The 16,358-nt window shown below is 39.7% G+C and overlaps 1 protein-coding gene across 10 annotated transcripts in view; it reads right to left on the minus strand.

Moving 5' to 3' along the window:
* The window catches only part of hspg2 (heparan sulfate proteoglycan 2), a 153,736-nt gene that overhangs the window by 34,317 nt on the left and 103,061 nt on the right, over positions 1-16,358 (minus strand). For 7 of the 10 annotated variants that reach the window (XM_077512043.1, XM_077512050.1, XM_077512046.1 and 4 more), the window contains 7 exons: positions 15,015-15,115; positions 14,718-14,898; positions 9,593-9,652; positions 5,061-5,183; positions 4,805-4,957; positions 3,457-3,617; positions 3,156-3,233 (listed from right to left, as the gene is read on the minus strand). In XM_077512043.1, the coding sequence (XP_077368169.1) occupies positions 3,156-3,233; positions 3,457-3,617; positions 4,805-4,957; positions 5,061-5,183; positions 9,593-9,652; positions 14,718-14,898; positions 15,015-15,115 (857 nt within the window). The remainder of the gene's footprint in view (positions 1-3,155; positions 3,234-3,456; positions 3,618-4,804; positions 4,958-5,060; positions 5,184-9,592; positions 9,653-14,717; positions 14,899-15,014; positions 15,116-16,358) is intronic. The other 3 variants (XM_077512051.1, XM_077512048.1, XM_077512049.1) reach the window with 2 other exon arrangements.

A 16,358-nucleotide genomic window follows, 5' to 3' on the forward strand; every position in this document is an offset into this window, starting at 1 on the left:
TATAGAGGCTCGTGCCTGATCTCTACATTTGACACACAGATGATTGTATTAAAGCAGGGGTGTCCAAACTTTTTCCTCTGAGGGCCACATACAGAAAAACAGAAAGCTGCAAGGGCCACTTTGATTTTTTTTTTTTTTTTAGTTATTTATTAACACATTCATTGCAAGACCAGCAAAAAAAAAAAAAAATCATTTGACGTCTTTTTCCGTCAATGGCAGTGAATGAGTTAAACATGGTAAAAATCAATGAAGTAATTATAAATAGTTTATATAATTGTACAGTTACTTATTGAAAACTGCTAACAGTCACTTGGCAAATAGTGCCCCCTGTGTGCCACTATAATAGATCCGCCTCTCCACTGAGCAGCAGCTGAATCCCAACTTGACATTCTGAACCACAACAAGAACAATCGGTCGTCAACTGACCACACTTAACCATTAATGTGATGTTTTCACTTTTTTTTTTTTTCATTAATAATTAACCTTTAATTAATGTGATGTTTTCACAAATTGGACGTTGACACTAAGCTACAACTGAATTATTAGCTGCAAATTTGTGTCTTTGCGTAGCTAGAAATGTTTCATCCACCCTCTTTTTTTTTTTTCTTTTTTTGAAATAAACAGCATTGAAAATGATTTTTAGTATTTGCCGCGGGCCGGCAAAAAAATGTATGGCGGGCCGCCAATGGCCCCCGGGCCGTAGTTTGGACACCCCTGTATTAAAGGATGACTACATTTGCGCTGTTAGAAGAAACGATGACACATGACGGTTGTGTGTATGTTGGACACAAAAATGGACACAAAATAAATAAAAAAACGGGGAGCCCAAAGCCCATGCAGCTTAGAAAACGTTTTTTGAACACATATGCAAACCAGTACTCGACTGTTTGGCTTCAAGGCCGACAATGACATTTTATTAAAATTCCAAAAAAGGGGAAAGGATTGAGGAGGAGGAGGAGGGGAGGGGTCAAGGAAGGCATTTCCGCATCTGGGGGCCATTGGGGCATGGACAAAGCTGCTTAGCTGCAGCCCGTCCGGACGTAAGCCGGGCTAAAAGCGAGCAGCGTGCGTCTGAACAACACTGACGGCTTGACAAAAGGAAGCCGTTTGCCAGAACATACAGAATTTCTGCTCGCTTGCACGGCACGGTCGGGCTTGGCCTGGGAACGGCCGAAGCGACGGAGTGGCGCAACTAAACGGGCCCGAGAGCTTCAACTGTGCCCCGGAGCGTGTTGGAGCGGACAAAAAAAAGAAAAAACAAAAACTAAAGGGGCAAGGGAAAAGATCTTGCACAAAACTTTTCCATTTAAGGGCCACATTCAGAAAATCAGAAGGACGCAAGGGCCACATCATGTTATGAAGAGAAATTGTGTTTAGTTCAAATAATGTATTTGTACTTTTGCATATTTAGAAAAATGCTACAGTATATCAACCATTTTACTTGTAATATGGCAGTAGTGTTATTATAGTTTTGGAATTTTTCATTTTAGTTCGTTTTTATTAGTTTTCAGGGTTCTGTTTTTATTAGTTTTAGTTCTTTAACTCATTCGCTCGCCGCCATTTTCGCATTTCGCAATCCCGTTCGCTCGCGGCTGTTTTACTGGATTTTGACTGATTTTGCAAGGCCCACACAATATTGTGTTCAATTGCTATAAAAGCATCAAAAGAAAGATTAAAGTCTCTTCTTTCATCAGGAAAAAAAAGTATCTTTCTATCTGTTTCCGCAGCATTTAGCATTTCACAAATCTATTTAAAATTGTAAGTGATTTAGCTTTTTTTTCGACATGGCCCTGGTTGATCTCCTTTGCTCTGCTGCCACCTGCTGGCCGTTTGTGTAATAACTACCATTCCTGCGACCGTTCTTTGCAGTTGAGAGGCTACATCAAAGCCTTCTGTATGCTCTAGCATTAAAAAAACAACAACCAAAAACAAAAACAAAAAACACGTATAAATACGTCTTTGGGACACTTAAAACATAAAAAAAAATGTATTTATACGTTATTGGGAGCAAATGAGTTAATAAATGCTTAGTTTTAGTTTAGTTTGAGTTAGTTTCAGTATTCACGGTAGTCGAGTGGTTAGCACGTCCGCTTCCCAGTTCTGAGGTCTCCGGTTCGAGTCCAGGCTCGGACCTTCCTGGGTGGAGTTTGCATGTTCTCCCCGTGCCCGCGTGGGTCTTCTCCGGGTACTCCGGTCTCCTCCCACATTTCAAAGACATGCATGGCAGGTTCATTGGGCGCTCCGAATTGTCCCGTCGGTGTGCGTGTGAGTGTGGATGGTTGTTCGTCTCTGTGTGCCCTGCGATTGGTTGGCAACCAGTCCAGGGTGTCGCCCGCCTACTGCCCAGAGCCAGCTGAGATAGGCGCCAGCAGCCCCCGCGACCCTTGTGAGGAATAAGCGGTCAAGAAAATGGATGGATAGTTTCAGTATTAGTATTAGTTTTTTTTAATGTGTATTACTTGTGCGCAATATTTAAAAAAACGAAGGACATTTTTGCTATAATTATAGTTTTAGTTAGTTTTGTGAACATAAAATGTAATTCCAGTTAGTTTTCGTTTTTTAAAAAGCATTTTCGTTTTTACTTTATTTCGTTAACGAAATAGTTTTTTGAATTTTAGTTTGTTATTTCGTTAGTTTTAGTTCACGAAAATAACCTTCAATAGCACCTGTGTTTTTTGGTACCCTCCCTTCTCACTTTGACCATCTCCAAACATTTTTGTTTGCATTTTATTTGAACTGAGTCAAATGCCATTTTTAGCATATGTCGCGGGCCTGCTGAGAAATGGACGACGGGCCGCAAATGGTCCCAGGGCCGTAGTTTGGACACCTTTGGACTATACTGCATGCTTTGTACTCTTCATAGATGACATGAGTAATGGTATAGGGGGGGGGGGGGGGGGCGGTACAAAACGAAGGACAATGGATCATCAAAAGGCGACGACATAAACGCGAGAGCCGCATGCAAGCACATTCGGAAGCCGAGTTGCTTTGAATGATTTGGCACCAACTCGAAAAGGAAATGAACGTTTCCTAAAAAGGCGCGAATCAACGACACGTTGGATCATGCGCTTAGTCAACAACGCGTCAGTTGAGGACAAACGGATGCGATCTACAGAACAGGACGGGACGGACAGACAGTGGACAGATGGACAGACCTGCATGTCCTCAATACGGCCGTGTAACACATCCACACTGTTGCTTTTATACTGATGGAAACCGTGAGAGGGAACGGCCTGAGCAAACGTCAGAACAAGGGGAGGTACCCAAAAACAAACAAACAGGGTGGGGGGAGGGGGGAGGACACCAACACCAACACAAGGAAGGAAAACAAAAAAACAGAATGGTCAAAATGCAGAAAGAGTCACAGCGTGATTGATGTCGGAATCACCTGTGCGAGGTCGGGGATACGTTTGTTCACGTTAGCATAATCTTACGTTAGCGTCGTCGTCGTCTCACCTGGGCTGGAATTTGTCCTCCGTTTTTCAGCCAGGTGAGCTTCGGGGCTGGCGATCCGGACGCGCGGCAGTACAGCCTCAAGGTGTCCCCCTCGTGAGCGTCAATATTTTGGGGGCTGACTTGGACTTGGGGCTGCGTGCCAACTCCGTTGGGGTTTAATCCTTAACAGAAAAACACGGCAATGATTACGATTCCAAATAATCCTTAAAACAGAAACACAGCAATGATTACGATTCCAAATATATCCTCTGCACATACTTCTCTTCTCAATACAGTCATGTCCTGTCATCTTTATCAATTTAATGCAGTGCTTCTCAAATAGTGGGGCGCGTTCGACCTCGGGGAACATGCTTTTTTTTTCTTTTTTTTTTTTTTACTGTCCTAGAATAAAGTGCAATTGCACCTCCACTACATTAGGGGGCAGTGGCGCTCTCATTATTGGCAGAGTGTGCGCAGGGAGCATTCGCTCGGTGGTGTAGAGGTTTTGTCTGCACTGAGCATGTGCACTTTGCACACAGCAAAAAAATAAATAAAAATAAAAACAATTACAGAACAAAGCTAGTCATAGCCTAAAACATTTATAAAATCACAGATAGAGATTTTTTTTGAATTCATTTTATGTACCAGTATTAATTTAACTTTGAAAAGACCCACTCCAAGAAGTGTGTTTATAATGCTGCATTCGAGGATGGTCGGAAGTCGGAAATATCCGAGTTGAAACTTCCCAGTTCCGATCTGAAAGCGTTCGAGGCCAAAATGGCGGATAGTGATAAATAGTTTTTTTTAAAACCCCTGGGCATTATCTTATTTTGAAATGACTTGGTCAGAACCATCAAAAGCCGAAAACCGGTCACAATAACGCCGAAGGGTTTGGTCTTCAAAACTCAATTTGACCTCCAGGAAACTTACCTTTTTGTTATTTTTGCTTCATTTATTCTTTTAATCTTATTTCATAAGCCAGCCATGCAGTTAAGTAGTTGACCGTATCATTTCATGCAGGGATATGGCGGCAATACTGTCACGTACGTTGCGTTACGTGAAGTTACGGCGAATATTTATGAATGAAGAAAGCTACCTAGTTTTATACTCGAGTAAATTGTGTTTTGACATTCAGAGTGACGTCACATTGTAGTCCGCCGGTGAAGTCGGCGTCCTTGTTTTTTTTCTTCCGACTTCGCGAGTGGAATTTTTCGAGTTCAAGGGGGCGTTCCCGGACGCACTTCCTGGTCTGAACTCGGATATTTCCGGCTTCCGACCATCCTCGAATGCAGCATTAGAACTTCTTGGGACAAAGATGTTTCTATGGTGAGAGCACGACGAGTCGCATCCGACGATAGTGAGCGCATACTTGTGACAAAAAGCGAAACTCGCGCTGTGTGCTCGCCGTGTGTGTTGAGAGCTTTGCAGGCGTACTCCCCCTCATCCGCCTGGTCTGCCGCTGTAAAGGTCAACATGTTGCCTCTTATTACTGCCCGGGGACTCATTCGGTTCCCGGGACCGCCTGTATAAAAAAATAAATAAAAAAAAAATCACAAATACATCCTGTCACTACACCAGCAGGGGGCGACAACAATTTATTCAACTGTCGGTCCAACCGGTCGTACCGATCCACTCAATGGCAGGTTTTGGGTTGCCGGTCACGGAACAGCGAAAGTCGGCCCTCTGGCCCTGCTGGACGGTCAGCGTGGACGGGCTGATGGTGGCCACGGGCTGGGCCGCCTCTGCAGCTGCACAAGACAAAACGGTCAGCATGCCAATTGGCGGAACGGGTGATGATGGAGTGCCGCATGGGCACTTTTTTTTTTTTTTTTTAGTAAGGCTTGCTCGGCAGAGTTTAATGAAGGAGAAGGAAAGTGGCACGGCGCCATTGGCGTGGCCTCTGAGCATGTTGCTGCTTGGAAGAGATCCTTTCAGTAGGACTGGAGCGGTTTTATACGCAGGCCAGCTGAAAAGCTCCGAGACTGCTGAAACGGAAACATTCTGACCTTGCAGATGTCAAGAGTCCCGAGAGACGCCATCATTTTTGATAAGGAAGGTAAATGTGCTCAGATTTGAGTCCGAGTATTCATTTATTTATTTATTTTGCCAACAAAGTGTCTCCTTTTTTTCCCCATCAAGTGTTTAAACTTCATCTTTTGCTATTGAGGTGAGGGATGTAACGACAAGGGCGATATCGCGATATCATTAAAACTGCCACAATATCGTCGTCGTCATGCTCACAATATTTAAAAGGAACACATCTGTTAAAAAAAAAAAAAAAAAAAGTCAGGTTGATTTCCATTTGTGCAGTTCTAGCACCTTCTAGTGCAGGGGTGTCAAACATAAGGCCCGGGGGCCGGATCAGGCCCGCAATGGGGTTTAATCCGGCCCGCGAGATAGTTTTGTAAAGTTAAAAAAAAAAAAAAAAGTAATGTCGGTCCAATTAATCAGCCGGCCACAATCAAAGCTTATAAATTCAGAATTACACAAGTAAGTCTCAGTTGAGCAATGCAACTTGTACATGGAATTGCTCTGAATGTCGTTATTTTAAAAACAATTTCAAGTGAGTTTGTTTAAAAAATAAAAACATGAATCAAATACAAACGTGCTGAATAATACACACATTCAACTACACATTGACAAGGATTAACGTCCTTATAACTTCATTAACGGCACCCGGCACACAATCAGTGAACAATGTACAGGTTTATGCAAAAAAATTTGGGGACAATATTTGTACAGATGCGCCCCGCAATTTAGGGCTGGCCCACAAATAGCGAAAATCTGCATGTAATTGACGGCAACGTTTTAAAAATTATTTTACAAATTTACCGATCCGGCCCACTTGCGAATATATTTTCCTCCATGTGGCCCCTGAGCTAATATGAGTTTGACACCCCTGTTCTAGTGGCTAGTTTATTAGTGCAATTTAATTTTCATGAGGGATGTTTTGGCCTTCTATGTTTAAAATCTATGCTAACTGTCAGATGAAGGGGAACCGAATTTGCTTGTGAAGCAATAAATGTGTGCTTGCATTAGCAAGTAAGTGCCTCAATATTGTTATCAGAGATTGTAGGTGGTTTATATGTATTGCTGTTATGTACAAAAGCACAATATTGTGCTTTTTTTTTTTTTTAGTATGAGCTTTTTTTTATTTTTACAATATTGTGATTTTTTAAATATCACCAACCCCCCCCACAATATCGTGATAATTATCATATCGTGACCTTCATATCGTGATAATATCGTATCGTGATTGTTTGGATATCGTTACATCCCTAATTGAGGTACAGTAAAAGACCTTCAAACCGCCATAAACTTGGGTCGGAAAAAAAAAAAGTGGAATTTCTATGAAATAAAATCTCAATTCTAAATCAGAGTCACCAATTTACGCTGCCAATTAAAAAAAGATGGTGACGATCAATGAATCGTCTTTGGGGTTCCAGCCAAAAAGTTCAAGTCATTAAAAAGGAAGCAAAAAAATAACACAGCCTTTCGGGTCCTAAATGAAAAAGAGGGCAAATAAAAACGAGTTATGTTATTTAAGATACTTGAGTGAGGACTCACCACAGACTTGCAGTACACGCAACACTTTTTATCTGTGTCGATAATAGTCATTCTCATTCTTCCCCTTGGAAAATAAAGGCTCGAAAAATCACTTAAGAAAATAAATGTGCACCTGTTTTTCTGTTTCATGCATTTCCATTTGATTTCCATTGAACCCCGAAATTCACAAGTTACATTTGCAGATTGCAAAGAGGTTGTAATGGGATGTATTAAGCACAGTATGATGTTTGAAGCCCAGTTTCCCAGCTCAGCATGTTTCCTTGACAAGATGGAGGAAAAGAGGAGGAAAACAAAAAGAAAGGACACCTCCAAAGTCTGAATGTGGAGACACTTCTGATTATTGTGTTCATATCGATTACATTTGAGGTGGACCCTTGGAACAAACTAGGAATTCACTATAAACAATTTACTGATTTGAAAACTCATCTCATAATTTACATAAAATGTACTGATCATAGTGAAGGTACAATAGACATTTTTTATTTTTTGTGTTTGTGCCGTTTCTTTTTGGATTTGTATGAAACATAACTATGATAAAATGTTACTCACTGTAAAAACATTTTGTACATGTTATGCTCTTTTCCATCCATCTAATGTAAACATTTATTTGAATCAAAGAGTCTCCTGGAATGAATTATGCTTATTCCAAGGGTCCACTTTCATATGTGATATGCTTACATTTTGGAAACTTTATGTTGAATGTGTTGCAGCTCTGTTTGCCTGACGTTCAAAAATGTTTCCAGAGGTTGACCATTAAAAAACTCACTCAGTAAATGAAAGTGAACTCGACATTCATGAGGAGTTGTCTGGAAAGGGTTGATGTGTAAAATTCCCTACAAGGGGGATAGAGCCGCATAAACCAAAAGGAGAGAGACGGTAAAGCTCATGTACAATCTAGAACAGTGGTGTCCAAACTACGGCCCGGGGGCCATTTGCGGCCCGCTGTGCCTTTTTTTAGTGGCCCGCGACATATGCTAAAAATGGCATTTGACTCAGTTCAAATAAAATAAAAACAAAAATGTTTGGAGATGGTCAAAGTATGAACGAAAAACTGTTGCTATTAGAGGTTATTTTATTTAACTAAAACGGAAAAAAAAAACTAAAATTCAAAAAACTATTTTGTTAATGGAATAAAATAAAAACGAAGATGCTTTTAAAAAAAAACTAACTGAAACTACAATTTATGCTTACAAAACTAACTAAAATAAAACAAATTATAGGAGAAATGTGCAACGTTTTAATCTTTGGTAATTAATTTAATGCGTGAGCCTTTGGGGATGATTTTAAATGTGATTTTTAGTCGATTTATTTTGATATCAACCGTAATAATGACATCGTGGCGTTTTTTTAAATATTGCGCACAAGTAATACACATAAAAAAAAACTAAAACTAATACTGAAACTAACTAAACTAAAAATAAGCATTTATTAAATAACTAAAACTAATAAAAACAGAACCACCCTGAAAACTAATTAAAACTAACTAAATTTAAAAAAACAAAACTCAAAACGAAAATGAAAAATTCCAAAACGAGAATAACCCGACTGCCATATTACAAATAAATTGGTTTATATACTGTAGCATTTTTCTAAATATGCAAAAGCACAAATAAATTATTTGTACAATTTTTAGGACAAACAATAAAAAAATGTTTGGAGATGGTCAAAGTAAGAAGGGAGGGTATCGAAAAACAGGTGCCACTAAAGGTTATTTTAGTTAACAAAAACTAATGAAAAAATTAAAATTCAAAAAACAATATTGTGACCGAAATAAAATAAAAACGAAAATGCTTTTAAAAAAAAACAAAACTAACTGAAACTACATTTTATGTTTACAAAAGTAACTAAAATTAACTATACGTGTCCTTTGTTTTAGTCTTTAGTAATTAATTTAATGCATGAGCCTTTGGGGATGATTTTAAATGTGATTTTTAGTGGATTTATTGTGGTATAAACCGGAATAATGACTTTTGAAAGTATGTCGCACAGAAGTGACGTCATCTAGCAGCAGCCAATAGAAAAGCACCTTCAGATGACGTTGCTCCCATGGTGTTTTTTTTAAATATTGCTCATGAGTAATACACATTAAAAAAAAAAAAAACTAATACTAATACTGAAACTAACAAACTAAACAAAAACTAAGCATTTTTTAAAGAACTAAACTAATAAAAACTAACAGAACCACCCTGAAAAGTAATAAAAACTAACTAAAATAAAAAATTCCAAAACTATAATAACCCTACTGCCATATTACAAATAAATTGGTTTATATATTGTAGCATTTTTCTAAATATGCAAAAGCACAAATCAATTATTTGTACAATTTTGAGGACTAAACACAATTTCTCTTCATAACATGATGTGGCCCTTGCGTCCTTCTGATTTTCTGTATGTGGCCCTCAAATGAACAAAGTTTGGACACCCCTGATCTAGAACATGTCATGGACTAAAACCAATTCGCAGTTGATTGTGCATGGGCCCTGCCAGGCCAAAAACGACATCCTCGTGTAGATGAGCGCATGCAAATGCAGAGAGATGCGAGAGATGAGCGTTCTTCCGAGGAGAGTGAAAACCGTGCGTGCCCACTTACGCTTTCTGTGTCCTTCAAACATTTCATAGGCTGTGTAAAACATCTGTGTCTGTGAGGCCTCTAAGAGATGGGGGAAGGGAGAGGGAAGGTTACAGGTCAACTGACAGGTCAGTTTTTGGGGTCGTTTACCTCCTGGTCTCTGCGTGAGACATTCTCCAGTTACGAGGACAAACATAAATGTCAAAATGTTATGAAAGTATCGAAGTGAACTGGCATTATTATGCTCACAGGATCGAGCCAGGTAGACTTTGGGAGTTCCTGGTATGCTGTAAAAATAGGAAAGGTGCATTCAAAAGGAAAATTCTCGCAGTTCTACTTACTGTAAATATAAACCAGTGCTTCTCAAATAGTGGGGGGGCCCGAGGCTCCATCAAGGGGGGCGCGTTTGACCTCGAGGAACATGCTTTTTATTTTTTTTTTATTTTTTTTACTGTCCTCGACTAAAGTGCAATTGCACCTCCACTACATTAGGGGGCAGTGGCGCTCATTATTGGCAGAGCGTGCGCAGGGAGCATTCGCTCAGTGGTGTACGGGTTTTGTTTGCACTGAGCATGCGCGCTTTGCACACAGCAAAACAAAAAACAAAAATCAACACAAATTACTTTATATATTTTTGTTTTGCAGGTTAAAGTTTTTTTTTTTTTTTTTTTTTTTAAATATTGTGCTCCTGAGTTAATGTTGGTGATCGGTTTGAATGCATTTTTTGTTTCTTGATTTTATGTAATTTTATTTTTCCGTGTCATATGGTTTTGACATGGTCAGTCAAAAAATGTTTATAGTTTAATTAAGGATTTTATTATATATTTTTTTATTTCAGATGCACTTTAAATCTTTTCTGTTACAGTTAATAGTTATTCTTTGTTGTAAGCTGGGTCCATATTTCTTTCTTTTTTAATTCTCTTTTATGTTATTAAGGATACAGCGTTATGCAGAGGTGTGCTTAGAACAATTTTATGGACAAATGATACTATTTATAGTCGCTGGTTGGGCATGACAGGAAATTATTGAGAAGCACTGATATAAACGGAGGGTTGTGGATGAACACGATATCTCATGCCAGGTATCCTCAAATAATTTATGGTGCTAAATATGCATATCACATGATTTGTTGAAAAGTTCCATGCCATCTGACTTGTGAATTTTGGTCTCTGTTATTCATACTTACCTCTGACACCTGTAAATTGAGAATTTAGGTCAACTGTGCGTGTTGATGCGAGTTGCATCAGGCTTGTTTAACTCCGGAGTGGCCAATAAATAAAATTGTAAAAAATAAAGGTAAAACACCATTTAAAAAAATGGATTGTACGACAATGAAAACATTTCTCACAATGCTTCAACACACACACAGAGAATGATAATGGGATGAATATGCAGGTCATGGCCAGACATGCAGGTTAGTCACAACAAGCCATTTCAGACACATCAAAAGAAAATATTGTGTTACATTGCAGCCATTACAAACATACAGCTTGTGGTCATTTTGTAATTATGAGAAAAACAATTACAGAAAAAAAAATTCCTTACCATCACTTTAATTCATATTTCCACCAAATATTTTCATAGTCACCATAAATATTACAAATTCAAACATAAACAATTTAGCATGTGGACGTTACATGTGACATCTTTAAAAAAAAATATATATATATATATATTAGGGGTGTGAATTGCCTAGTACCTGACGATTCGATTCGTATCACGATTCACAGGTCACGATTCGATTCGATACCGATTAATCCCGATACGAATTTATAAGTCGATTGTTGCGATTTTTTTTCATTCAAATTTAGAAAATACTAATCAGTAAGCTTGTAGAGTGTAAGATTTATATGAAAATGTATTATTTATTTATCTGAAATTTCAGTCTTATAGAGGTTGTAATCTGTTTCATGTTTGAACAGCATTAAAATAAAATATTAAGGCTTAATGTTCCGTTCATATAACATTCTTCCATGCTCAAGGTGTGAATCCTAACCCGAAGTCAGACGTTTTGTTGAATATTTTTCCATTAAAAATTGAAGTTTAAAAATCGATTCAAACACACACAAAAAAAAGAAATAAAAAAAAGGCAATGATGATAAGACGTTGAATCGGTAAGACTACCGAATGAACAATTCTGAGCTCTTAAAAAAAAAAAAAAAAAAAAAAAAAAAAAATTGATTTTTTTTTTATTGAATCGATTCGAGAATCGCGCGATGTAGTATCGCGATATATCGCCGAATCAATTTTTTTAACACCCCCAATATATATATATATATATATATATATATCGAAAACACATTTATTGAAGCAATTTTTGGCATATTTGCAAACTTTATGACAAACAAGGCATCAGTGAGTACGGACAAACAAAGTGATGCAAATAAAAAGCATATGGGCTAAAACGAAGCATCAACAAGATTGGCGGCTTGTTACATTTGCCACATGGAAACACGTCACGACAACATTTCAGTCAAAGATGTCAGTCAACAAACAACCTTGAAGATGATAATATCATCATTGTTTTAATGCTTCTTCTGAATCTCAAGTCAGACACGAAACAACCGATCAATGCGCCGTAAGTGCGACTTGTGCCGTCACTCGGGAAACAAAGATGATGACAGGAACATTACAACAACAACAACAACAACAACAACAACAAATCAAACCCAAGTTTTGCCACCTGCGTGGCCGACAGCACCGTTTGGGTCACGAGCATCCGTGACCTTGATGATTTGAAATCACAACTAATTGATGAAGGAATACTTGGGTGTCGTTCAGCTGCTCTTTCGAGAAAGTCCTTTGATCGTCCCTAAAACATCTGTTGGGCCTTCCAAATTCCTCCTCACCATGACACTATACAGCTCTGGCAGGTCGGACACCAAGGAGCCCAAAATTCAAAGAATTCAACACCCTGATAGTAGTAGCCTTAAATTAGCAAATGAACCACCACCGATTTATTCAACCCATATGGGAAAAAAAAAAAAAAAAGCAGAGAATTGATAAAGGAGCGCTCTTGTCAAGGGTGAGTGCCCATTAGTAAATTTGTCAAACTGCATTATCAATGCGGTAAAAACGTCTGGTCCAAAGTATGAATTAGAAAAACCCACAAGCTGTATCAATGCAGATAGAGCAGGAAGTTCCTTGAAAGTTCCTTGAAAGTTCCTTGAATCAGACAGTTGCACTTAAGCAAGAATAAAAATGAAGTTGGAAGAGCTGGACGGGCTGTGACAATAAGTGCGTTTCCATGACCCTCAGAGTTTTGCGCAAAAGGCACGTTTCGTAAAAGCAAGCTGGTAATGGAAACACCGGATTTGCGAAAAAAAACAAAACAAAAAACTCTCAAATATCGCAAAAAAACAGTTTTTGCGCTCTCATGAGGTGGTTTTTGAGACGTATCGAAAAAGAAGTATTTCGCAAAAGTGTCATGGAAACACTTTTTGCGCATTAGTAGTCATGTGAAAAGGAAAGGACTGTAACACGTTGTTTGTGTGTATTTTTATGAAACTTGCAATTACTATTTGTTTTGAGAATGATTCATTTCGGTTTTCTATTTTAGTTTTACACGCTGCACGTCAAAAGAGAGAGAGGTGTAATCGAGCTAGACTCCTTCGAGAAGGTGAAGGAGAGGAGAGCTTGAAATCCTGTCCTGCCATGTCTGGTTAATAGAGCAGAAAACATCAGAAACTTTTAACAACTTGTAAACCGCCTTTTACCCAGTTTCTGCATGGGAACAACAACAACATTTTAGGATTACAGGAAGTACAGGGTGACCCAAAAAGATGCGTAGACATATTTTATTGGATAAAAAATGCATTTTTTAACGAATGTCTTTTCTGTTGCAGGACGTGAAAGGTGAACCTATGGATGATCGTTTGCAGCTATAGTTGCCCTGAAAATGTCTTGGACAAATCAGCAGAAGATATTCTCCCTGGAGACCGATTTTGCGACAAAATCATACCAGAGTGTACAGATTCCTTTTCCATTGTCGCAACTTTCCATCCAAATCAACGATTGTTAGTTGGATGAAGAAGTTCAGAGTTCAGTTCTGAGAACCAAACGTTCTCAAGAAAGTTTTCATCATTTTCAAGCACATTACAGAAGCCTTCACACATTGTTACTCGCTTTTCCTTGTCAGCATCAGTGAATTTTTGCTTGATTTGGATCTTGTATGGGTGTAGGTGCAGATCAGACGTAAGAACACGCCGCAGTGATTCCGAGTTCTTGGCTGCGTCCTACTGAGTCCCTCACTGCAGCAATGTTTTCTCCTGTCCTTGCACTCTTCTTCCTGCATTCCTGAATAAGTTCCCCCTGTGGCTTTAGAACATAGGCCCACTACAGTCCCATGCTCTCTGAACGTCTTCATCCAACTAACAATCGTTGATTTGGATGGAAAGTTGCGACAATGGAAACGGAATCTGTACACTCTGTCGCAAAATTTTGTCGCAAAATCGGTCTCCAGGGAGAATATCTTCTGCTGATTTGTCCAAGACATTTTCAGGGCAACTATAGCTGCAAATGATCATCCATAGGTTCACCTTTCACGTACTGCAACAGAAAAGACATTCGTTAAAAAATGCATTTTTTATCCAAGAAGATCTGGCTACGCATCTTTTTGGGTCACCCTGCGGTGCCACTCGCTTTGGTGTCAGAACTGCTTGCCGACTGCCGAGGAACGCACACAACAACACCAACACTAAATGCCCGAAGCCGCCCGATGAGGGGTGAGTGTTTTTTTAAAGTAATATAACTACACCGGGCGTCCGTCTACCGTAAACATCATGAGCACCTCCGACAGAACAGCGAGGTCTCGCGAGACGGGACATTTTGAGAATTGCGCCTCAGAAGCGAAACTCTCTTCAATGGAAACACCGACAATTCGAATTTATTAAATTGTACAATATCGCTTTTATTTTTGCGAAAAAAAAGGGTCATGGAAACGCACCTCATATGAGAAAATGTCGAGAACAAAAAAACTATTGGAAGTTAGGGCTGCAAGCTTACGCTGTTGTTAGCCAGTCGCCAGCCGAGTGTTCGCAGAGCACAAAAAGCAGAGAAGCAAGCGGCGTTTCATGCTGAAGCAGGTAAGGGGGGTTCAGAGCTGATTGTATGGCGGAGGATGCTAACGGTGCCAAGGATCACAAACCTGGCACATAGAGGACGGCATTGCCCTCGTCCATCGCGAACATGTTGGAGCCCGTGCAGACGTACACGCCGGCGTCGTCCGGCTGGACGTTCTGAATGGTCAGGATGCCGTTGAAGTCCATGGCCCGGTTGGGAAGCTTCCGGTTGCCCTGCCGGGTCCACACCAGCGTGTAGGCCGGCGACTGAAAAGAAAGGCAAAAACTTCAAGGCGCTCGCCATGATAAACAAACGCTTGCCATTTTCTGACTTGACTCAGATTCAGATTAAAAAGCGTGCAAAAGCGAGTGGTCATTCTTACCTTGCTCTTTGCTGTACAGATGAAGTTCACAGTCGACCCCACCCTGACTGTTTGAGCTTTGGGTTCCTCGACTGTCACCTCAATGGCTTTGGTTGGGATGCCTGAATAAAGAAGAAAATGCTGAGTTGCTAATACAGGGACGAACAGCAAATCGGTCCGCGTTAAATTTCCAGCGTCTGATCAAATATGCAGTAAGCACTGTTAGGATAAAAAGTTACACTGTCAGAGTAAATGTCCTTGAGTGTTGGGGTGGATGTTGGCCGTCACCTGAATACCTTCAGTGTTAAACTGACCACACCCTCATTACCGGCGAAGGAGAGAAGTTCCAATTTTCCAGCGCGCGGTCAACATTTCAATAGCGATACATCCACTCGCATAGGGTGGCAAGGATCAGTGATAGATTGGTCGTCTCACACCTTGAGAGCACGGGTTCAATCCCAGGCTTGTGTGACTATGTCAAAGTATCCTTAACTCATTTGCTCCCAATAACGTGTAAATGCGTTTTTTAAATGATTTATGTGTCCCAAAGACGTCTTTATACGTTTTTTTAATGCTAGAGCATACAGAAGGCTTTGATGCAGCCTCTCAACTGCAAAGAACGGTTGCAGAAATGGTAGTTATTACACAAACGGCCAGCAGGTGGCAAAGGAGATCAACCAGGGCCATCTAGAAAAAAAAAAGCTCAATTACTTACAATTTTAAGTAGATTTGTGAAAACTGATGAAACTTAGCTCTCTTCTAATGCTAATTGCTGCAAAACGGAAACAGATAGAAACATACTTTTTTTTTTCCTGATGAAAGAAGAGACTTTAATCTTTCTTTTGGTAGGTTCCATGCTTTTATAGCAATAGAACACAATATTCTGTGGGCCTTGCAAAATCAGTCAAAATCTAGTAAAACAGCCGGGAGTGAACGGGATTGCGAAATGTGAAATTGGATGGGAGTGAATGAGTTAAGCAAGATACTGAACCCCCAGTTGCTCCTGAGGCTGTGTCATCAGTAGCCAAAATGTAAAGTGCTTCGTTGGGATGAAACGATATCCAAACATGGCTGTTAACGCAGAGAGGAGAGAGAGAGAGAGAGAGAGGGAGGGGGACATTTTTCTATGTTGTTTTAGGACACATAACGTAACGGCTGATCGGCAATGGTGGGGAGGCATTTTACGCTTACAATTTTACGTACCAGATGCATACTGTAAGCCCACGCCAACCTCTGAAAATGTATTTTTTTTAAAAACGATCGCACCAAATAATTTGTACTTTATGAACGAATGACGTCGTTGCAGTCCTCTTTGCTCTTTCCAGCTTAATGGCGCTCTAAACGCTTCCTCTCGGTCCAACCTCG

The sequence above is a fragment of the Festucalex cinctus genome, chromosome 2 (genome assembly GCF_051991245.1).
Source record: "Festucalex cinctus isolate MCC-2025b chromosome 2, RoL_Fcin_1.0, whole genome shotgun sequence".
In the NCBI taxonomy this organism is placed as follows: Eukaryota; Metazoa; Chordata; class Actinopteri; order Syngnathiformes; family Syngnathidae; genus Festucalex; species Festucalex cinctus.